The sequence below is a fragment of the Gallinula chloropus genome, assembly GCF_964237585.1.
Source record: "Gallinula chloropus genome assembly, chromosome: 1".
Taxonomy (NCBI): Eukaryota; Metazoa; Chordata; class Aves; order Gruiformes; family Rallidae; genus Gallinula; species Gallinula chloropus.
Window position 1 is genome coordinate 114,022,694 of NC_140085.1, and position 23,768 is coordinate 114,046,461.

At 40.0% G+C, this 23,768-nt stretch overlaps 1 protein-coding gene across 1 annotated transcript in view; it reads right to left on the reverse strand.

Moving 5' to 3' along the window:
* Window positions 1-810: 810 nt before the first annotated feature.
* The window catches only part of PAXBP1 (PAX3 and PAX7 binding protein 1), a 28,612-nt gene continuing 5,654 nt past the window's right edge, over window positions 811-23,768 (reverse strand). The window contains exons 5-18 of the mRNA XM_084279554.1: window positions 23,291-23,394; window positions 22,245-22,465; window positions 21,121-21,310; window positions 16,247-16,370; window positions 13,861-13,960; window positions 13,303-13,418; window positions 11,643-11,842; window positions 8,151-8,295; window positions 7,875-7,996; window positions 7,029-7,105; window positions 6,701-6,767; window positions 4,992-5,138; window positions 4,433-4,587; window positions 811-2,353 (exon numbers count right to left, since the gene is read on the reverse strand). Coding sequence (XP_084135680.1) covers window positions 2,236-2,353; window positions 4,433-4,587; window positions 4,992-5,138; window positions 6,701-6,767; window positions 7,029-7,105; window positions 7,875-7,996; window positions 8,151-8,295; window positions 11,643-11,842; window positions 13,303-13,418; window positions 13,861-13,960; window positions 16,247-16,370; window positions 21,121-21,310; window positions 22,245-22,465; window positions 23,291-23,394 — 1,886 coding nt within the window. The 3' untranslated portion in view covers window positions 811-2,235. The remainder of the gene's footprint in view (window positions 2,354-4,432; window positions 4,588-4,991; window positions 5,139-6,700; window positions 6,768-7,028; window positions 7,106-7,874; window positions 7,997-8,150; window positions 8,296-11,642; window positions 11,843-13,302; window positions 13,419-13,860; window positions 13,961-16,246; window positions 16,371-21,120; window positions 21,311-22,244; window positions 22,466-23,290; window positions 23,395-23,768) is intronic.

Genomic DNA, 23,768 nt, shown 5'->3' on the forward strand with positions numbered 1-23,768 from the left:
GTAAGGACAGCTGTCCAACTGGGTGCTAACTTAGTGGCACAAGCCTTACAACTGCTTGAGTGCATTTCATTCTGTCCACTGTGTATACGCACCCCTCATATATAACCCAGGTGTAAGGGTAGTGTAGGAGCTCTTCTGAGTACCAGCAGCACTTTTGTCATACTATATAAGCCTAGGTTCACATCTTTATCCTAAAGCCAGGACGCTAACCCTCACCAAGCCTTATACTGCAGAGGCTGGACTAGAAATCATAGCCAAGCCAGACTGGGCACAAGGTGTCGGAGCTATGCAACCTGCATCCTGGAGATCGTGGGACTGGAAGACAGGGACACATTAAAATGCATAGAGTTCTCCATACAGCATTATTCCTCCATATATAAGAAAAAAATTAAAAACCTCACTTTAGAGTATTTCGATAACCACCTTTCCCTCAACCAAACATTCTACAACACTGAATCTGACAATTAAGTCACTTAAGTATAAAGGTTTGTTTAGAAATGTTGGTAGCATGCATTGTGTCCTCCTCAGTCTAACAAAATACTAACCCCACCAAGATTTTAAGCACAGAAAAGGTCCAACCTGCCACTATTATATCATGTAAGTACCAGCACAATAACCTTTCAAAATACCTTTACTGCCTTTTATGCAGGTCTATGAATCCTGTTTATCCTATTGTTTTTTCAAAGTTCATTGCAAAAATCCAACGGTTTTCTTATGTTCTAAAACAGAGCCAGCCAGCACGCCTATCATTTCCTTTACCTCCATCCTAAAGGAATAACTTACCAAGTTGCACTGCAAAAAGCTCCTTGACAGACGAGTTTATTGAAACAATTTTTAAAAGCAGGTATTTCTGAATGTACTCCATCACTCCCAACAGTTCAGAAAAGCAATTGTTCAGTGTCCAAATGAAGTGTGCATGTTACAGATTGTACATTTTTAATATACTCATTTATACCACGACATGAGCATAAAATACAATGATTTCTTATGTTACTCAGTATGCCAATTTATTGCTACAGCTCCCCGAAAAAGAGCAGGGCACACCTGGAAATAGCTCTTCATCCAAAGCTACTACAGCTGTTCCTGTGCCTGGGGCCCCAAGATGTGTTTTGGTGTAAATCAACAGATTTTTAAAAAAGTGTTTTCTTGTTAATTTACATTTAAATTAAAAACTTTTTATAAAGACTATTCTTAGATGGTATTTAATGGGAAGTGTAACATTTGAATATTTACTATGATATCAGTACTTCAAATCATTGGAGATAAACTTTTCATCACCTTCACTGGTCTTGACATCTTCAGCCATACAGATCAGAAGACACAGATTTGAGGTATGAAGTTATGGGGCTGGGAAAAAAAAACCCAAACACAAAAAAAACAGCAAAGAAAAAAAAAAAAGAGGACACAGTTAATTTAACCAACTCGCACAAAGAACGAGGGTCCAGAACTCATGGGTAAACTGTTACCCCTACAAAATGAAAGATGGGGGGGGGGGGGAAGGCTTGGGATACGGTGCCGTGTTTATCTGCACAATAATCACAAGTTCTAAAAAAACCCCAACCCAACAACCCAATTAAGCATTGGTTTATGTTTCCCTTTCTGTTTGTTTCTAAGAATAGTCTTCAGAGTTCCATATTCTGAATGCAAGTACTGTTTTAGCTATGCCAATTTAATCACAGCACAGCTGCTTTTTGAAGGCCAGGCTCCATTTGAGAGCATCTCCACTCTTCAGCTCAAATGACTTTCACGTAGTTGAAATGTTTTGCCAGCCCTTTGACCAATAATATGATCATTTTATTGTCAAAATAGGTATTCTTTTAGCAAATGAAAAGCTTATCCCAACAGTACAAGATCTCTACATCCAGTGTGAAAGCAACATGGTGGTATAAATATATGCATACACTGCATTACATGTAATATATTATACACATTCCAGTTAACCATGGAACAATTAACAGGAGTAGAGGGCGACTAATCAGGGGTACAAAGTATTTCTTGTAAACAAGATTCTGAAAAACTTTACGGAAAATTTGATTTCTGGAAATATGACAATCTTGGGATTCCATTTTTTTGATTTCAAAGTTTTAATTTTTTTTCGTAAGGATGCTGTATATAAGAATGCACTTTGTATTAAAACAAAGATCAATACTTTACAGTTTAAGAAACTTTACATATGTACATAAATTACACATCAGGAATGGTTTTAAAGCTCAAAATGAGTTGCTGGAAAAAGTCTTATTTTCCTTCTATCAAAATCTTTAGCTCTTTGACGTTGTGATCATTCGCGACGGTCACAGCGTGATCCAGCGCTCGGATGCTTGCCAGAAGCTTTATGATCTGCTTTATGTGCTCCCTAAGAAAGAGGGAGGAGAAGTCAATACAGCAACGCAACAATCATGGACAAGCACTAGTATTTCAACAGCAGTTGACGTTATGAATCCATATAGCAAACTAGTTCTCCTCCTCCTCCTCCTCCTCCGCTTGCTTAGTCTGGTAAGTGGGTTATGAGCCTTGTACTGAAATCGAAGCATTTATTTTGGGAGTGGGAATTAATCATACAATATGGTTTACTACTAGATGCAGTATAACCTCAAGACAAAGTCATGGATTGCTTATAGCACCATGCAGTGAGTCACAACTCTCTTAGTCACTACTGTGTAAGCCAAAAAAAACCCCAAAACCCTAACCCCAAAGGCAGCAAGTAAGCTTTAAGGCGTGCCTTAAAAGGGTGAGGAGCTCACCGCCAGTGAACTGTGTTACAGCCCAGGCCAATCCAGGAAGCTCACAGCAAGCAAACTGCTGGGAGAACCGTATTTTTTCAGCTGTCAAAACCAATTTTGGCATCTTGCTAGGAGGATGGACGTGAAATTTAGAACAGTTGCACAAAACCCACTAAAAGTTCAAAATTAATCTTAAAAAGGAACCTGGCTGACCTGTGAAAAAGCATCCAGCATTTGGAAAACTAGCACCAGCAGACATAGGTAAGGATGTACTTCCCTTATCAGCAGAAGTTAATGCCTTTTTCAATAACTGTACTGGGTCTTATATGAAAAGACATTATATTCTTTGGTTATAAAAAGTAGTGTTTCCTGCTGCAGGATTATATTTTTCTGCTTAATACGGGAAAAGGATTAATTGGATGTTTCTCTTCCAATACAAAGTTCTACTGAGTTATCATTTCATCTAGTAAAGAAAATTCTTTCACATTTAGAAACAGGCTACCAAAAAGAGAGAAAGTTTGATCTCTACTGGATTCTCTCTCAACTCCTTCATTTCAATTCCAGCACCATTCCAGGCTAGTCATTTTGCTTTTAGAAAGGAAAAGAGAAACAAGTCCTCTCTGAATCTGACTCCTGGGGAAATTTAAATCGGTAGGTAACACTGCTGTTACACTGCGGACACACAGTTCTGAAGCATAACCTGTGAGCAGATAAAAAGTTGCTTCAGCACAACCCAGCGGGCGCCAAAGCTTGCTGTTCTCTGAAACCAGATGATTCATTCACCACAGCTAAAAGTGTCTCTAAGGACAGAAAAGTATCTAATAACCAGCACAGCAACAGTAAAACAAACTGATAGCAGGAACAAACCCTCCTCCTGAACTGCAGCAGAGAAAGCTTGGCTAACGGAAATGCTTGTCTCCCTGTCTTAGTCCTATGCCTAAGATCAAAAAGAGGGAAGGATCTAATGCCCCTGAGAGCCTCAATAATTGAAGAGCGACTCAGCAACGGCTCAAGCAAGTTCAATTATCAGGAATGACTAATGCAGGTAGCAAGGGTTCGTCTTTCCAAGTTTCAGGTTTGCTGGAACAACCGAACCATTGACCTGGAAACCTCTCCTCCTCATGCAATAGCACAGAAACTTCCAGTCTTGTTAGGTTCCTGGGTATCAGTGCAACGATTTGGTTTTTAAGCAGTGATGAACTTAAAGCCCAAGATACCCGTAGCATTTCGGGTTACTTTTTACGTAACATTTACACATCTCATCCGAACTTCTAATTATGCTGGTTCTCAGATACAAGTAAAATGACTCTTTGATCTAAGGGAAAACAGGTTCATCTAGTTGGTTGTGTAAATAAAGCCAGAGCTTTGGTACTGCAGTACAAAAGCACAGTTTGTAATTTAGAAGCCATTATGTGGGAATCTGCAACAAGGTGAAACAGTGCAAGAGCAGTAACCACAAAATTTGCCAGAATCAGTGATGCTAAACAGTACTGCAGAACGTGCTAGGAACTTTCAAGGTTTCTAGGAATCGCTGTTTTCAGACACCTTAAAAATCTGCCCATCTACCATACCACAGAATTTTTGATGTTGGAATTAAGAGTTGTTTCTAAAGACGTGCAGTAGCACAGAGAAATTCACCCATGTTTGTGTGCATCAGCAGAACAACCCAAGAATTGCAGTGCAAGATAGGGCATTAAGTCCAAAGAAGTTACCTTGCATTTCTCTTCTCTACATCAGAACAACCGATGCTGTTCCTATAAATTGTATCAGCCAGATGAACAAGGTATCTACAGAAGTTTTCTAACTGAGAAATAGTCTTGTCTCCTTTTAGATTAGCGAACCACTGTTTGGGAAAGCAAGCAATTACCTAGACATAACAGGAAAAAGAAAGTTAAACAATATGCAACAATGTTTTTTTTTTAAAAAAGCTATTTAATGTGATTTGCAAAGTCTGTCAGGTAAGATTGTACTGACAAGGTCCAACTGTATGAAAGTGGGGGTAAAGGGGGCGGGGGCATGGTGTATAAGTGTATAAGGTCCAAAATTCAAGCAGTAAAACATTGAAACCTAAACCGTCAACAGGTATGAACAAGAGAAGCTTGCTTGTTTAGTTTCTGTATTTTAAAAAAAAAAAAATATCTATTTTCCCACTGACATTACAATATTGATCTATCAAAGCCAGGATTTTATAGTCAAAAATCACATTTTATCTACATTTTTCCTTAACTCACTAATTTCAAGTAGTTTGAAACATGGTTTGATTTTACTCACGCTTTGAGCTTTCTTAATGCTGTCCTCTCCATACTCAGAGTTTTGGAAAGCCATAAGAATGTATCTATTTAGCAGGCCGTCTATTGACAGTTCCTGGAGAGTTTTGTTTGAAAGGATTCCATACCACTGGAGAAAGTTTCCTAATAACTGAAAACACAAGACAGAAAATAAGCATGGAAAAACACACGGAAACAGGGAAGTTGAACAAACACTCTAGAGCCTCTTCAAATGCAACAGCAAGGCCAAGGTAAGCAGTGGAAATATACCCTCTGGCAGTTTCAAAACTGTTCAGAAGCCTTAAAGTACCAGCTTAAGAGTGTTATGAATTCTCATGCAACCAGCCCCACCACAACTTTGCTCATGTTTTGTACAAGAAAAAAAAAAAAAAGGATTAAAAGTTTTAAGCCATCTTGTTCTCAAAATGTGGTGTCAATGTCAAGCCAAGTGAGAGCTAGCATATGCCACCCAGGGGCAAATTCACAGCCCCTCCTTGTCAACGGAATGCCCAGCTACGCTGCCAACACATCCTATTTCCAAGGCATGGGGTAATAGGTGACAGAAGGCGTCACCGGGCCGTGCTGGCTAAGCCAGCTGTACAGCTGCTGCTCCCCACTGGCCTGTGGCCGGCGGACAGCGGCTGCCAGCCTCGCACAAGCAGACATGGTCAGCAGGTTACTGCTGCAGGGCAGGGAAGGAGCCCCGGCCTCCCAGCAGCTGTTCCTGCTCGCCTGGGCAGCTGTAACTGACTCGCTAGCACAGGGGGGCTGTTCTCAGTGCTTCCCTAAAATAAAACAGTGGTAACGGCGTGCATGCTTCCGAGCTGCCCAGGCTCTGGCAGAGATTGCTAGAAGCAGGGGATTTCATTCTTAAAAGACACACAAGCCCTGAACAAGCACTTTGCTTCATTTTTAATAACAGCAGTTTAGAAAGCGGGCTTTGGGCATTTTTTGCTCCAGACAGCACTTAAGAAGTTGACTTTTACTTCAAAGTGAAAGAATTCAGTGCCAAATATTTTAAGTAACCGAAGTATTTGCAAACCTATTTGGAATACAGTCTCCATCACTGCTGCAATTTAAATAGAAAACTCCAAAGAAGAGTTGTTTGTGTAAACATGGAGGTCAGCAGTTCAATCACAGGCCTGTTTAGCTGAGCGATAATTTTCTTCACAGCCTTTTATTTGAAATAAACTACAACAGTCTTAGCTTCTTACAGACCTTTGCAGACTCTATATTGCACATTCCACATAGAGAGACTTTCTTTCACAACCTTTATCATTTCAATTAAACTAAGATTAGAAAAGCTTTTGCCCTTTACAAATAGCAGTGAGTTTCCCAAAAGGGGCCAAGTTATTTTTATGAAGATTCTCATACTATATAAATATATAAACAAAACAAACAAGCCAAACGCTCTCATTCCTCCATAAGGGAAATAAAAGCATCAGATTTTATTCCGACATGCAGAATGACATTTAAAAAAAATGGGCTGAGTAGGCTCAGTAAACCCCCAACATACAAGTTAATACGATGTTGCTGCCATTCAGCAACCTACTGAAGATGGCACAAGTGCACTGTCCAAGGCTAAGAATCCTCATTTAGAGCTCTTCCAAGTAAAGTTAAAGCAATTCCATCTGTATTTTCTATAGATTTGAAGAAGAATTTAATACTATGATGTCCAGACCAAAGATTTACCAGATGTGTTTACTGACTTACCTTAACAGAGGACCAAAACTGACGTTGGAAAAACAAATATGGACCAGAGTTCTTGTTTTCTAAGATGCTGGAAAGTAAGAGATTTCTTTAATGAGCAACCACGACCACCTCTGTCTGGAGTTTGCTGGTTTCCTCCTTCCCACACACAGATCATTTCTATAAATATTCCCTTCTATCCTGCTTGCCTTTGCTAAATCCTCACAGCATGACAATGAAAGAGCTCCTGTATCCAGCCAGCGAGCCATACTGGGAAAAAGCCCTGGTAGCTACAGACATAAGACACCAACTTGCTAATAAAGGTGTTTGTCACAGTTGAAAGCACACTTACTTTTTTGGATATAAGGGCATGAATACATCATCATCTAGTGTTCTCCTCATTCTTAGCAACAATGCCTTTAAAAGCATCTGAAACAGATACATACATATATTTTTAGAAGCGTTCAAAGCACTGCTCAGTAGTTAGCTACCCAAAAATTGATTTTTCAAAGCAACAAAGAACATTTGTGACCCTAGCAGTAAAAGCAACACATGTTTAGGCCCACATATAAATAAAGTCTTAGAAAGGCCTACAATAATTAACAGAGCTAAAATGTGACACTTTCAAAAAACTGAAGTCAATGGAATTGCTCTATGGTTAAGTCTGGCTACATGATTAGTTCCTGTGAAGTCAGGGTTTTGTAATTTTTAATCTTCTGCTAACTTCCCTGTGCACATGCCCTTTGGCCTATCTCCCATTACTCCAAAGGTAATACGCACATTTCATTCGCTATGACACCTGAACTCACAACATCGGCTCTTACAAGTAAAACAATCGGATTCCAAAGCAATACATTGGAAAAGGTTATAAAAACCTAAAAAAAAAAAAAAACAAAAAAGAAAAAGGAAAGCCTGACTACTTAGGCTGACCCTTAAAACAGAACTGCAGACCACTGAGTCTTAGAACATTAGGTATCTTTTTATCTCTAGCATCTATTTGGGGGAGACATCACTGAATTCCTTCTCCTAACTAATCACTCTACTTGACTCGCTGTAACTAGGCTGCTGAGCACCATATAACTGCAAAATTCTCCCTCTTGCTCCTCACTAAGGATGTGGTGCTCTCCAATATAGTAGATTAAAGATATACCTAAATTCCTTAACTTACAGCAAGATATTTACAAAGACAGCAACTTACTTGTGTATTTTTGTTTTCTGCATTGACCACTGAAGGATATCCATCTACTAGCTTCTGCACAATTGCCACCATTCTAGATGTTTGTGTTGTAGAAAAAGGATCCCATATATTTTCAGAAATCACTGTAAAAGATTAAAGAATTACCCCACTTTTTGCAAATACTCAAATGTAGCTACTAAGACAGTGAGGGAGTAATTTACAAACAAGTAAAATCCAAAAGCACAAACAAGTATCAGCTTACACCCCCCCTTTTTTCCCCACTTTCTAAGACTATACCTGTTAATTTAGGAAGAACAACTCTCTCTACAATGGTAGGCAACAGTGAAATATCAGCATCATCTTTCACTTGCTCCTGTTCTTCACAGCCATAAAACAGCAATGATTCAAACCACAACATAGTCTCAAAATCTCGACACTTGCCCTAAATACAAAAAGAATTCAGGTTAGACTCCTAAACTGATATTTGGAGTCAACATTAAAAAAACCTGCAGTATTATATATGTAAGTATGATACACTCACAAAACTGCTTTAAAACAGTCTACCAAGTGTGATGAGCAGGCAGGGCAATCCACAACTGAGAAGCACAGCAACAACTGGAAAACCTAATCCTTTTTGTCTGTGTGTCAGGTACCCGCCTGCACGGGAAGTAACAACAGCAGCCACTTCAAAACCAAACCATATCGTAATCTGGCACAAGGACAGGCAAATTACTTCACCCACTCTGACTCCCCTATTGTGAAGCTGTGGTATTACTTCCTTCAAAACTGGGCAAAGCTGATTCCTGGGAAGAAAATGTTCTGCCTCTTTGCCCCGTCACTACTAATTGGGGAGCAAGGGCAACTTCCCACGATCAGCCAAACAAACCAACTCATTCTACAGCCACCAGCACCTCCAAGGAAAGTGAAAATGGTGAAAGCAAGACTTTAGTGACCACTGCCATACAGCTTTTAACTTCTAATTACATCTAAGCCAAATAAAAGCCCACAGATTGAAGTGAGATGTGTAGTTAGTTTACGCTGTATGATAAAGTTACACTTTCTGTATTAAAAACCTCTTCTTATGAATGCCTTGTCATCTCTCTAACTTAAAGTGCTTACCAGGGCCAATAACACACAGCAGTGAAAATTACTAGATTTGAGAATTCTGTACCATATCAACAACTAACTTGTTTTGCCAGCCTGGGAACTCACATAGAAATAGCACAGGGGAAGGGAGAATGTACAAAACCAGTTTTAAATATAATGAGGTCGTCTTCAAAGATTTCCCCTTGCCTATTCAAATGCTCTCTAAAGAAGACTTGTGCTTCCCTTCCTCTGCAATCAGCAGAGGCAACAGAAGATCCCCTTATACAAATATCTCTTCATATTTTCTACCTAACTTAGTAGTTAAGGAAAAAAAAAATTTCTGAAAAAGGAGAGATTCAAACATATGTGAGATAACCTGACACATCTGCTGACTGGGCTACAGATGAGCTAAGTTTTGAAAGGGAAGAAGTCTATTTGCCTTATTAGCCCAGTCTTCTAAAAAAAACCAAACCAAACCAAACCAACAACAATCAACAAAAAACCCCCAAACAAACCAACAACAAAAAAACCAAAACCAAGCTTATGCACTCACACTCAATTCCATTCCCCAGGAAAAGCCAGTATGGGAGAAAAAAAGTCTCTACCAGTACTGTGAAAATAAGCTCTTGACTGCAGCAGAAATACCTTATGAGAGCTTTTGCTGGTAGGAAGAACAGAGTGTGAGTCAAAAGCTACCTTGAACTGTTTGCCCTGATGGCTACTCACGTCAGCACACACACGCAGGCTGGACAATGAACATGTACCAGGGGTGCAACAATGCTGTCCTGCTCCTCCCCATGTACCCTACCTAATAACTGGGCAGCAAGTACTATGAGGAAGACATGAAAATTGCCAGCCAGAGTTCTACAGGGTATGAAGGTGAGAGAAAAATATGTCTAATATAGAAACACAGGTTGTAAGTCAACATAAAAACAGGCTTCTTAGCTCCACTTCTGAAGAAACAACATCTTTAGAATCACAGTTTAAAGTATTTTAAAACGTAAATGTATTGCTTAAGCAGCACTCTGGCCTTCTGGTCTACAGCATTCACTAAGAAGGTACTGGCATGTGCTGAACTGAACTCTGGCCTGCTGCAAACACATGGGACAACAGCCCAGAAACTCTGCAGAAGGATCTCACCCCATGTTGCAGTTTTGTGAGGCTGTGCTGCTGAGACCGTTTCTTTAAGCAGCAGTTAAGAGTTTTCTGCCAGCCTAAACTATAAACAACGAGCAATTCAAGGCCAAAGTCGCAGCCCCAGAGACAGTCAAAGCGCCTCTGAGAATCACATAGAGGAGAAAACAACCCAGAAGCAGCTGCATTTTGCCACCGGAGAAGGGAGCGAGAAGATGTACCGAGCTGTGCAGACACCAAGGCCTGAACAGGGCAGGGGAGGAGGCGGCCCAGGTGCCGGAGAGAAAGATGCCCCTGCAGCCCATGGAGAAACCCATGGAAAAGGCCTAGACCCCACCTGCAGCCCGTGGAGGGGCTCCACGCTGGATGGAACAGGTGGAGACATAGAGGAGATGCTGTGACCCTACGGTGGGATAAGCCCCTGCCAGCACTTGCAGCCATGAGGAGAATCAGAGACACAGAAATGAGAGAGAGAGAGATTTGCACCAGAACAGGTTTGCTGGGGGAGGTTGGTGACCCCACAGAGTACTGGGACTGAGAGACATTGTGATTTATGACTGCCCACCATAGCAGTGACTCACGCCAGGGCAGCTGGTGAATAGATAAAGCCCTGGGGAAAGGATTCATGTTAGTCCTCCATGAGCTTCTCTATCTCCTGTGGGTGAGACCCCACGGTGCAGCAGGGGGAGGCTGTGGAATGAATGCCTCCCCCTCCCTCCCTACCCCAGCCGAGAGGGAAACCAACTTGCATGGGACTGACCAAAGCCCCCATCTCCCAGTCCCTGCACCCCTGTGCTGTGATTGGGGTGAAGATGGGAATGAAATCATGACTAGAGTGAAGTCTGCTAAGAAGAGAGTGGGGAGGGAGGTTAGAGGTGTTTTAAGATCTGAAAGAGGAAAACAGCTCATGAAGAAGTAACCGAGAACCCCACTTTTCCCAGTCCCTGCCCCCCTGTACTGTGAGCAGGGGGAAGAAGGGAGCAAGACCATGGCTAAAGGCAAGTCTGCTTAGAATGGAGGGGTGTGGGGAAGGTGCTACCAAGAACCCCATCTTCCCCAGTCCCTGCCCCCCCTGTACTGAGAACAGGGGGAAGAAGGGAGCAAAACCCTCACTAAAGTCTGCTAAGGGAGGGGTGGGGGGAAAAGTGTTTTAAGATCTGGTTATGTTTGGTTTAGGATCTGGTCGTGCTCCCAACTCCAGTTTTTTTCTTCTTTGTAGTGTAGTGTAATAAATTAGGTTGTTTATCTCTGCCTTCGTCACTTTGTGTTGAATCTGTTCTGCCCATGCCGTGGATGACCGAATGATCTCTCCCTGTCCTTATTTTGACTCCTGAGCCTCTTAATATATATTTTCTCCCCTGTCCAACTAAGAAGGGGAGTAACAGACTGACTTCGGTGGGCGTCTGGCCTCCAGCCAGGGCTAAACCACCACACCCCAAGAGAGGCTCACACTTTAAATTTCATGCCTACAACACACAGTTATGAAAAGTGCTTTTACTTTGCTCTGCAGGACTGTGAAAGAACCTCTATAGAGAAGCTTATGTTGAAGTTGCTTGCAGAGGGCCTTACCTCCAAAGGAGTCCAGATAAGAAGCTGAAGTCGGATTAAAGGGTTAAACAGCTTTGGTAAACAGAGGCCAATGTAAGCATCCTTATAAGAAGCGAAGTACTTTGAGCGCCAAGCTTCAAACTGGGACTTAATACAATCAATGGAGTAAAAGCTTTCCAAAACATCTTCAAAAACTTTGCTGGATTCTTTCAGTATACGATCTGGTGGGGGAGAGAAAGAGTAGTAAGTTAATCACTTATTCCCTGTCACGCCTTCTCTGAAGACAGACTTTGATGCTCACTGGTATAAGCTAACGTCTATAAACAAAACCAACAAACCCAACACCTTCAAAAATTCTGTTACTTCTGCCTCAAATACACAAAGCGATAAAAACACAAGCCTAAGTAGTCTCCCATATCCTGTTTCACCACAGGTTTGGCTTTAAATGCTTCATACAATGATCTTCAATTACCAGGCACTGGACTCAGGATGTACTGGGCTGTATTCAGTGTGGATCCAACTCCAAAGCTGGCCTTGCTCTGCACAGCAGTTTGGAAGAGCTGATCTCCAGGTCCCTTCCCACCCAATTTATTCTACAACTTTGCTCATTCAAGTGCAAGTACAAGAGGGCACCTCAGATCAGCCAACTGAATTGGCACTTCGGACGGAACGGGTCCTGGCAGATGCTGATGAATGGCTGTTAGCACCATTACAATCCCTTGGTACCTTTTGGGGGGTTTTGTATCTACAGTATTGTATGGAGTCCAAAATGTTTGCTCTCTATATTAATTTCCCTTCATCTTTTCTACTTCACAGGGTTAGTTTCATTTTAATGAGTTATTTTTGCTGCAGCCAGCTTTAAATGTTCAGATACAGTAGTAACCTGCACAAAACTAACTAGCAGGCACCGTAGGTAGAGGCAGGGCTGAGGGAATATGAGATTATATCATATAAAGGCACTTCTTACACTGGGATCAAGAAGAGATGCCACAAAGTTAACAAGGCCAAAGTGCACCCCTCTGTTCCATATAGCTTGCATATTCTGAACATGAAAGCTACAAGTTATTAAAAAAAGCTTTAGAAGTATGCTTACTCAGACACTCCCACAAAAGGCTTTTGTACACGAGTCAGGTTACCAAGACCAATGCAGATAATCTAGATTTTAAAAATCACCATGTTTAAACTTTGCTAAGTTAATTATAGCACCTAACAACACTTAACAGTTGCTTTGTTTATCAAACATGCAGAAATTGCATCCACAGTTTTGGTAAATCATCCAGTGACTAAAGACGAAGCTGTTGGCACTTCTGAAGGATACAACTGCTAGACAGTTTCTCTCCTTGCTTTTTTTAATCTGTTGATACTTTGGGTCTCCACAACCACCTACAGCAATGACTCTGGTATTTTTATTACGCTCTCTGTGGGAAGTGACTTGTTTACTTTAAACCTATCCTATCACTTCACGTCCCCCAGCTCTCGTATTGTGAGAAGTCAACATCGTCCTCCTAGCTGAAGAGACAAAACCAGTATTTAATCCCTTCTCACATACAACTCAAACATTCCATTTATATGGTCTTTCCCGCTCCCCTTCTCCACATTTCTTTTAATGTGCATTTGGATCAATTTAAATTTTTTTCCTGTCAAATTTTCCGTGTTACAAAGCTTCAGTAGCTTTTCTAACCTCGCTCCATGTTGAAGTTTGTAATGTCTGTTGAAGTTTCCTCGTCATCGCTGGAAAGGCCTTCAAGGTGATCTGCCATCTTCCCAGTTTGCTCTCTCGCTTGTCTACGACGAGCTCTGAAAAGGATCAGCAGTATACACCCATTATTATTTCCCCCCTCCCAACAATGAACAGACCCCCCCGATCTTGCAGTAACATTTAATGCAAGGAAATCCAGGTTGAAAAAAATCCTTAACTACGTCACCACCTCCAAACATTCCACTACGTTGCTGCCTCAAACAATGGAAGGAAGAGAAGGCAACAGAGACCATAGGGATATTGGATGGGTTTACTACCCTCTCAGCGATTTTATATCGGTATCAATCTAATGGTGCTTTGTTTTGTTCTGCACGACACACTGGGATATCCAAGAATACCCCTGCTCACCACACCAGCTTCAGTGTTTTCTTCCCTTTGCAGGAAAGGAGCAAACATTGCTACCAACATTAGTATGTCACATAGGACAGTTGTACTTTGCAAGCAGAGACTCCTAAAGGAGAAGAAATCTCAGGACTTTACCTTCTAGCCTCTCTTTCTGCAGTCCGACGCTTTACTTGTTCCTGATAGATCACTCTGTCTCGTCCAAAAGATTCAAGATTTGGTGCCATCAGTGCTTTATCTGTAAAATTACATGGATGACAATTAAAATGCTTATCTGTGATTATATAAATGTGCTGTAGGCAGTTTCATAAGAGCCTTTTACCTACTTTAAACTAAGTGTAATTTGAAGTAGAAAGTCGAAGTTTTCAAAAAGATGGACCCAGAAGCCTGAATTTGTAAGTGTAGAGGTTAAAAGAGGAAGCAGTGGAGTTTGGAAAAATCTCCACTTAAACATCAAATAGTTTTCACCATACTTTGCTCTTGTCCCTCTCACAATAGTGCCCACTATGTAAAAACCGGTCTTAATGGAAACTGCTTGAATTGAATCTTTCAAGACCAAAAAAGTGTTCACCATGTATCTTTTGAAAATAAAATGAACAAAAAGAAAGGTAGAGAAGAGTGACTGGGGCAGAAATAGATTATATTTCAGAGTTCTAGCCATAGTGTTTTCTGAGTTTACAAGCTGAAGGTTGCCCGAAGTTTAACACATATCAAAATCTACAGGAAAATAATTCATCTTCCCTCCTCACTTTAAGCTGTGGTTGATTACAGGTGTTCCTGGTTATAGAAAACACCACAGCTAACCAGTGAAGCTGTTCTGCAACCAGCAGGCAGACCCAGGAGTATTTCCAGCTCATCCTTCTTGGGTAAGTTTTAGAAGTGGATTGAACATTAACCAGTTGCCAATTCCACCCACAAAGATACAAGAAACAAAATTTAACCAAAAACCTACCTAAATTTTAGAAGTAGGTCTACATATTCTAACTAAATCTATTTAGAAATCCATCATTAAAAATATTTATTATGATGATCTATGCCAATATTCCAATCCTATACCAGTACTACTAAGAACCTTATCATACAGATGAAGCCACGTTTGTCCAAGTTTTAAAAACGTTATTTGACGCTGAGCCACTTGTCTTTACGCAGAAGTAAACCAAAGTTGGCAGACAAACTTCTAGCCCTTTAGTGTTCTGACACAACATGAAGGAAAAGCAGATTGCTTGTGTCCGCAAAACACATCAAATTGAAGGCTGGCACTGATTCCTAGTTCCTGTGATAATTTGAGGGACAGAACTGAACTGTTTCTAAACATAGTGACATTCATTTTTTCAAGACTCCCAGATACTAAATAGGATCTCTCTTTTAAACCCAGACTTGATAATGACAACTACTCCTACCCCACCATTAAATTCCAGTCTAAAATAATCCATTCTAAGCTTCTTTTAGGAAATAAGCTTCTAGTACATTAGGCTTCTAGTTCGGACAGCATCTTCATGGTAAAACTGCAAGGCCTACCTGTGATGCCTACAGCTCCAAAAAAAGCCCTAATGGGAATACATACACTAACCTTTCCATAAAGGGACGACCAACCCTGACGCCCTCTGAAAGTTCTATCTAATGGTAGGAACAAAATTTTATCTCTGGACAGACTGTGACAGAGTAGGAAATGACTGCTATTACAGGATTTTAGGTCAGCACCAGGACAGACAAGAAAGCCATTTTTAAAAATGGAAACCTCTCCAAAGCAGAAAGGCCACTACTATTAATGTATTTTACCTGTCGCTTTATATGCTGCGTAAAACTTCCTCCAAGGAACAGGTATTTCCATGCAAGTTAACATACATATATATACACATATATATATATGTATATATATACACACTGAGAATTGCCACAATGAGTCCTCAATGAGAATCCCCCATCCACACTCACAGCAAGCAGGTATTTTAACTGGCTAATTTTAACCCGTATTTCATACAGAGACACTTTATGTAAGTCTGGTTTTTAACAGTGACACCAATCTCTTCCAGTTCTTTTGCTTTAGCAGATAGTGTCCAAAATAGAACACTTGTGCTGCCTACAAAACAGAGCATTGTCCTTCACGGCTTTGTACAGAGTTAACTGTACATGTTACAGGAAATTTACAGATTCAAGCAGGTTTAGGAAAAAAAAAAAAAAGTAGTCCTGACATAAGAGGAAAATCAGGAGTCACATGCTACCACTGCCACCAGACACACACACACACACACACACACACACACACACACACATTTTCAGTGCTAGGAAAGAGAAAATACAGTTAAGAGCAACAGAAAGGTGAGACAAAGTCAGAGTTAGAATGGCTCTGAGTTTAAAACAAAACAGATTAGAGAACTTTTATCTAAACTTGCTTCCACCTGTCTCAAGAGGAAGGATAAGCTTTAATAAGACAGTGATACTTTAAACATTTACATTTAAATTAAGCCATACTAAGTAAACAAGGTTGTTTAATGAATAATAAAAACCTTCAAGATGGACTGACTTGAATGGCTTGAAAACTCCGAAGATTCATCTTTAATATCATCTTGTCGTCTTTGGACAAGGCGGGAAGCTCGCTGTTTGTACAGCTGGTGCATTGCAGATTCAAGTTCGTTAATCAGAGGCACCTGTAAAAATACAACACACTACGTAATATCCAGTTCTTCAGGTCCTTAGTTTCTGGGGTACCATACTATTCCGAAGCTTAACGCTGTCACTGTACTCCTAGCAGCACACACTGTTTCCTTTCACCCATCTGCATCGTTTGGACCAGCAAGTATTTCAACATGAAAAGGCATGCATTTAACACTGACAGTTTTCAACCGTAGCAATAGTGTTCTGAAAGTAACTTCTCTGGATTGAATGAGCCTACACAGTAAGACAACCATTTTAAAAAGTGTGAAGTGTTATTTTGAGTGCTCGTTTCTCTACCAAGCGTGTTACATATTGTGCTACGGCGCTGACAATTCTCAGACTTCATTTCTTCCTCTTTAAACAAGAACATAGTAGTATTCTGTATTTCAATGAGAAAATAACCTGTCTGTACTCAGTGAGAAACAAAGCACGAGTCTAACCTCCTGAAGCCAGCAGGTACCACTTTGCTGTAACTCTTACTAACATATGCTGTAATGTTGCTACTGACACACACCACCACACTGTGTAAGCACTCTGTGCCAACAGGTAGCTCAAATCAGTAAGATGTTACTACAGCCTATCATCCAAATTGTCCTTTTTGTGTCAGCTATGCATTCAGCATAACCTCTGAACAACAGACTTCGGTCAGATCAGACCTGCCACCTTTTTTCTTTTCTTTTTTTAAGCAGGCCATATCTCAGTAGCACCTATAACAAAACCAGATGATGTTCTCACCACTAGGAATTAAATAGCAGATTCACTGCTCACTTTTACAAAAAATTCATTTCCGGGGGCAAATTAAAATTAGATTATTATAATGATTCAAAATCAAAACAGACCTTTCACAGTTTCTTAATTTGGAAAGGCAAGTCCTTTGGGTATGAACACTTAAGCCATATCCTCCTTACCTCCAAGACATATGCTTACTCCATGGTCTTCCAGCCTTTTAACTCAATATTTTACTGCTGCCTACCACCCGGGATTGGGTTTTTTCAAGACAAATGATAAAATCAGGAACTGTTTCCTGATGTAATTTAAAATGTGACTCAGCAGCTATTAAAGAAAGTCCTCAAGTAAAATGTAAGATTATGAGATTATAGCTACAGGGCCTTTTCAGATATCTGAGAATGACACACACACATCAGCGGAGATATTAGAAGGAAAGAATTATTAGATCTTTGTGGTGTAAACTGAGCTACAGGGATCAAAATGTAAGCAACTCAGCACTGACGCAAAATCCATACAACCATCTTTTGGAGAAAAAGAGTAGAGAGAGATAGGAGGAGGGAATATCCCAGTGCTGGAAGTGTATAATCTGAATTTTAGACAACTTTGAAAACAGAAATAATAATTTTAAAAATACTAGGTTTACTGCAGTTTTCCATGCTGCTTCCCTTACAAATGTTAAGGGTATTCTAGAAAGGAAAAGTTAAATGAAATTTTTTCAAAGCATTCTTTAGAGTTTCTTCCTGTAATTGTACCAGGACTAAAAAACCCAGTTGTGTATTCGGATAGATGAATCCACTCAAAATACTTCCCATTTAAAACACAAGAGATTTAGAAGCTGCTATTCTTCTGTAATCAATACAGTGCTTGGCAAGTAACTGAATTTCACTGACTACTACAAAGTTACAACCCTCATTTCTTGTGCTTTGTTTAGTCAATACATTAAATTTGGTACTTTGGGTGGTTTTTTTCTTTCACTGTCACTGCGAACGGTGCAAGAGGAGAAGTGGAAAGCTTTCTGAATGCTTAGATGACAAGAATAATTTTAACCTACAGTAACTCTCGCTGACACAGAGTATGTTTTGATAATTTGCTTCTACAGGTAAAATAAGAATTCATTTCACCATGCTGTCAAAGATAGGCTTGGAACAGTTTAATCTTTCTGCATCCCTTGCATATTCCCACATTAAAACTGTCAAGACACCATTACCACTTTCTAGCCTTCTCAGAAACCATAACTCTGACAGTGATTACTTGTGAAGGAAGTCACGCAAGCCTCTTCTGCTCCACTAGTTTTATCATTTACAGGGAAAAAAAAATCATCATAGAGGATTTGACATTTCTATTGCTTGTTTCTAAAATTTGCATAATGGCTGCCTCATTATACTCTCCACTGCACACTGCCAATAAGCAAAGCGTTTCTAACATTCAGAATCTCTTCAAAACAGAATACAAACAAAATGGGTTTCCTTAGTTGGGGGGTCACAAAGGGTTGAACACAGTGAATAGGTACAGAAACAAGATGGTAGGAGCAGACAGTCTAATCTGTGATGATGCATTTTGCTCTCCAAAACTAAGTCAACAGACATACAAGAAAACTGGAGGGAAACGGTCTCTACTGGAGTGGGGAATTATATTGTGGACCCACTAGAGCTTCTTCAGCAAGCCACTTTTTCATTCAGATCAGTACCAATGTGAACTCTGGCTAATCACCTTGACTAGCCGTATTAAAATAAGGAGAAAACATCAAAGCATCATATTTGAAGGATGGGGGGGAACCTAGCTTTACACATATTTAGGATATGTGTTCATGTATGCATGTGTGCATACATATAAACTTACATATACACACACACACCCCATGGATACACATTTTATATGCTTATATATATATTATAATCATAACAAGTATGTCTATTAACTAGAAACACACTGTAAACATGAAATAGTCAGGGCCACAGGTTCTACAAGAAAGCTGAAGGTAATTTACACTCAAAAGAATATACTGTCTTGCTGCATTTCATTATTTCATTTAAATGAAAACTGACACTGAGTTTAATACTTAATTTTGTCCCCTCTTCCCATCTACTTTTTAGAAAACCTTGTGGTTTCCTGGGGGCTACTGGGTTTGAATTGGGCAGTGCTTCTGTGGTGCTGAAAGCACCGAATGCCAAAACAATTATCTGGCCAAGAAACTGAGAAATACGTAGATCACAGTAAATTAAATATTCCTTCTAAAACAACATCACCTCCTAATTTTGCAACTCATTGTACATCCAGGTACTGCAGCAGCCTCCAACTGAAAACAGCAAAACTCTGTGAATGCCCCTAAGAAACATGAGATGATAAAGATCACATCTGCCAGCTTCAACAGACTGGCATGGCAGGTGGGGTGTGGGGAGGGTGGGAATGGGGAGGAAGGTGTCCAGGTGCAGAATCCTTGAAAGACCAACTGCCAGGAAAGCATAGGTATATTTTAAGAAAGCAACTTTCAACAAGCCTGTTTGTTATATCAGCAGCAGGTCATTTACTGTATAATGGCTGGGACTGATTTCCTTACTAGTATAACTAGATAGATCAATAACCTTCCTACAGACTTAACTGAAATTGTTACTTTATTACTTAACAGCACATATTCCTGGTTCATACTAAACCCGAGAGACTAAAAGCCTTGGCTTATACTCAGAACACTGCATTCTAAAACAATTTGAAGAAAGCATTTGAATAAGACAGCATAGGCTATCAAAGAGAACCTCCAGGCATGGCTTATAGATACCAAAAAAAGAGATTTAACAAGAGGTATTTAGAAAGCAAATGCTGAAGAGAAATACAAGCATTTAACTCGTCTTTTGAAATACAAATTTATCTCAGAGAAAGGATGTAAACTGTTATCATGAAGTAGAAATTTAGGCATCTGGAAAACCAGCACTAGCTGCAAAGGAGAGTACCTTTACTATCCCTCAACAGCTCATGCCAATACAGCTCAGGAATACTCCTTCGTCGGTGAACAGCATCTACTGCAACTAATCAATTCACTGCGTGAATTACCTGGTCCACGCTTCCTGGGCTTGTTCACGAGACAGCTGTTCTTCAACTTGAGGACTGAAGATGGACTCTCCCACTACCACTAATGCTGGACAATTAATGACTTACCAATTAGCAACCAGATTGCTTTTATATTCCTCTCCCACACATAACAAGCTACATAAGCAGTAGCTTTGACTACTCAAGTAGTTCAGCCACCAAACGTATTAAGACAGCACAGCATTGTATTCAAGTCAGAAGGCAATGAAGAGATAGCCTATGTACCACTAACTGAATTTTACAGCTCCTTTCTATGTGTAATATATAAAAATATATATTCAGGAGCTCCTATTATACTTACAACAAAGTAATTAATTAAAGCATAACAAATAACCTAAGTAAAAATAACTACTTTTTTGAATTAGACATAAACCAAAGTATTGCACTACAGGAAAGAAGGATATTTTCAAGTTTGGGTGTCCTCAGACAGCTATACTAGTTTTAAAACTTTTCTCCTTAAGACATTAGAGCAAGTTCTAATCTAAGTATGTGAAACTGCCTGGCAGTAGGAAGTTTGTAACACACAAAATACAAGTCCCTCTTTCTGTGTCCACAGTTCATTCCAGAAATTAGCAATGCTGTAATTCAGCCCTTATATTTGTTAACCTGATACCCAACACAAGTAAAAAGCAGCACCTGAGTAAAGTTGAAATGCCAGAGTATCTATCAAAATCCTAATCTACAAGTGATTTTGGGCAATCTAAAGTCAGTGACCTCTCACGTTGTGAAAGACAGGTTGCTCATAAACAACTTAGCATGATGAAAAGTTATCTTTTCAACCCTCAAATAACCAAACCTTTAGAAGAACATATTCTCAGGGGACTTTTTTAAAAAAAAAAAAATCAAGAGGGAGATGTGGTGTTTGGAATGTACTAAGAGCCCCTACTTTTTTTTTTAATTTTTGAAAAAAGATGAATGTTTTTGCATCCTTACCTTTTCACTGAAACACTCAAGCAAGTCTTGGACATACCCTCGCATTTCTTGCAAAAACTTATACTGTTCACCAATACCCCCAGAAGACCCTTCTAATCTTTCAATTGCCTTGGTAGAGTCCTCTCGGCTTTGCTGGTGCTTCTCGTATTGCTGCCGATTAGCTCTGTGCAATTCTTTCATAGAGTCCAACCTGAAGGGCAACGGATAAATAGCAAATTTACATCCTAAAGTCTCTGTTATCTCAGACCGTTGAGATATTAAACAGACAGTGCAAGCAGCAAGCCTATATAAGGGAAATCCTGCAAAGACCTCTTCTCTAGCTTTCGTTTGCCACTTTCTCCACACACCCCCCGCTGTAAATCTGCTAGACTGTGCCCAATGCATTGCACTGCCCACTCCCACAGCCTTGTACAGGAGCTGATAGCACCTACAACACTGCAAAGCTGGCCCCAAAGTAAAACCTGGAGGAAAGGTTTCAGGGGGGCATGGGGAATCACTACAGTTTATACGAAGCAGTCTTACTCCTCTGCTAACGTGATCTGCTGTCAAAGGCTGTAAAACTACAAGGGACATACAAACCAATTTTGAAGGCGTGTAAAGTGCAAGTTGTTCATTACCAATGATTTCTCCCTGCAACGGGGTTGTTCAGGCAGCAGAACCTTTTGCGTACTTGACAAGCAGATTGCAGTGTTTCAAACAAAAATACCCCACCCTACGTACACTAAAGCTTACATTCTTTATCTACTAAGGGGAGAAAATCTGATTCACAGTTTAAAAGAACACAATTTGACAACCTAAACACCTCATTGGTCTTTCAATTCTTGACTATAAGACTGTGCAGTGTCCAGAAGACGCAACTCAGACCTCTCTTCAACAAGATCAATGGCCTCATATTTTAAGCTTCACTTCCAGAGAAGCAATCCAAGGAGATTTTCGAACAAAGTGTCAATGTCATCTTCACTTTGAGCTTTTTTTTGTTTGCCTTTTTATTTTTTTTAACGGATGTGCCAGTCAGTACTCTTCCAGCGATGAACCTCTGTGTTTGCTCACCAAGACTAAAAGACGCCTGAGGAACAGAAAGCTAGGGAACAGGTCTGTAAGTCTAAAAAGATGGTCTGTCCTACCTGTCTTTAAGCTGTTTCTTTACCAAATCAATAGTAACAGGAGTCATCTCATTACTGGGAGTTTTGAAAGGAACTGTATTATCTGGTTTTTGAGATTTGTTTTCCGATGATCCATACGCAGCATAAGTGTATGGAATGCCATATGATGAACCATAAGACAGTGTCTGGTAAGTGTTCTGGTAGTACAGATTATTCACTTCAGCAGGCTGACTTGGTTGAACCTAACGGAAGAGGAAACGCAGTTGTACTGTATTAGGAAGGAGGAAATAAAGGAAGGAGAAACTAAACTGTACTACTAAAGTAAAGAGAAACTTATTTTCTTTCACATCTCAGGTCTTAAAGTGGAAAAACAGAGGCAGGTGTATTTACAAAACATAATTATCAAGTGGATTTAAGTGTAGAACTTCCAACACAAAGAAACAAATTCCCTCAGAAACACTTCCCTAACAGACAAATTCTTTGTATCATTATCATTCTAAATCACTTATAACAAGTTATTTAATAACAATGTTAATCAGCCTGTAACCCTTAAATTACCAAGGGTTTGGAACTATACTAAATTTTGCAAAGACTCTTTAACAGAATGACACAGGTTCTCAGAGTCAGCATGTTGGGTTGCTATTTTGCCGATTTAAAAACAAAAAACCAACCCCCAAACCCACCCTATCCTCTTCAACTGAGCACAACTGCACTGCAAATGCACAGGCAACATATGCTACAAATTCCAACCCTACTCTGCAATACAAGATACAGAAACAGCAGAGAATCACACACTGGTTACGTAGACTCTAAAATCCCTGTGATAAACAAGAACAGAGGTCTCTTCAACGTGACATTATTCTAGCTCTGTTTTAGATTGCAAAGAAATGCTGGTTAATAGCACCACAAACAATCAGTATCTACCTAGAACAGAGAGACTAATGAGACAGGTACCACTGGATACTTAAAATCTGACCTCTTATGTCTCCTTAAATAGCATCCATAGTAATGGATTTAGCTAGTATGTGCAGAAACAAATCAAAAAGAGTTCACAGCAAAATACATGCCTGAGGTATGTTGATTCCTTTCCGTATCTGTTCTTGCTCCCATCTACTGAGTTCTTCATCTTGCTCCCCTGCCACGAGTGCTTCATCGTCGCTTCCCTCAATACCTTAATACAAGTGCAACAGACAGGTAACAAAAAAGGAGAAGATAATTTATTCACAGTCAGGGCCATACGTTCAAACACTTGAGCGATCATGCTTTGGTGGGAACATTTGAGTGCATCCTCCCTTCCCCTTTATGAGGAATTAAGGATGCTAGCCAATGAATTACCATGACAGATGTTCCGCCTAAAAAATCCAGTGGATAAATTTGCTATTAACCGCTGGTAAAACCCCTTGATGTTAAAATCCTATATATGTTACTAATTGTTCTTTTCCAATTGATTATTCTACCCTGCTTGTCAGCAAGAAGAGTGCTACACCAAAGAACAAATGTTTTTCTTTTCACAACTATATACTTCCTAAATAAAAAGAAATCAAA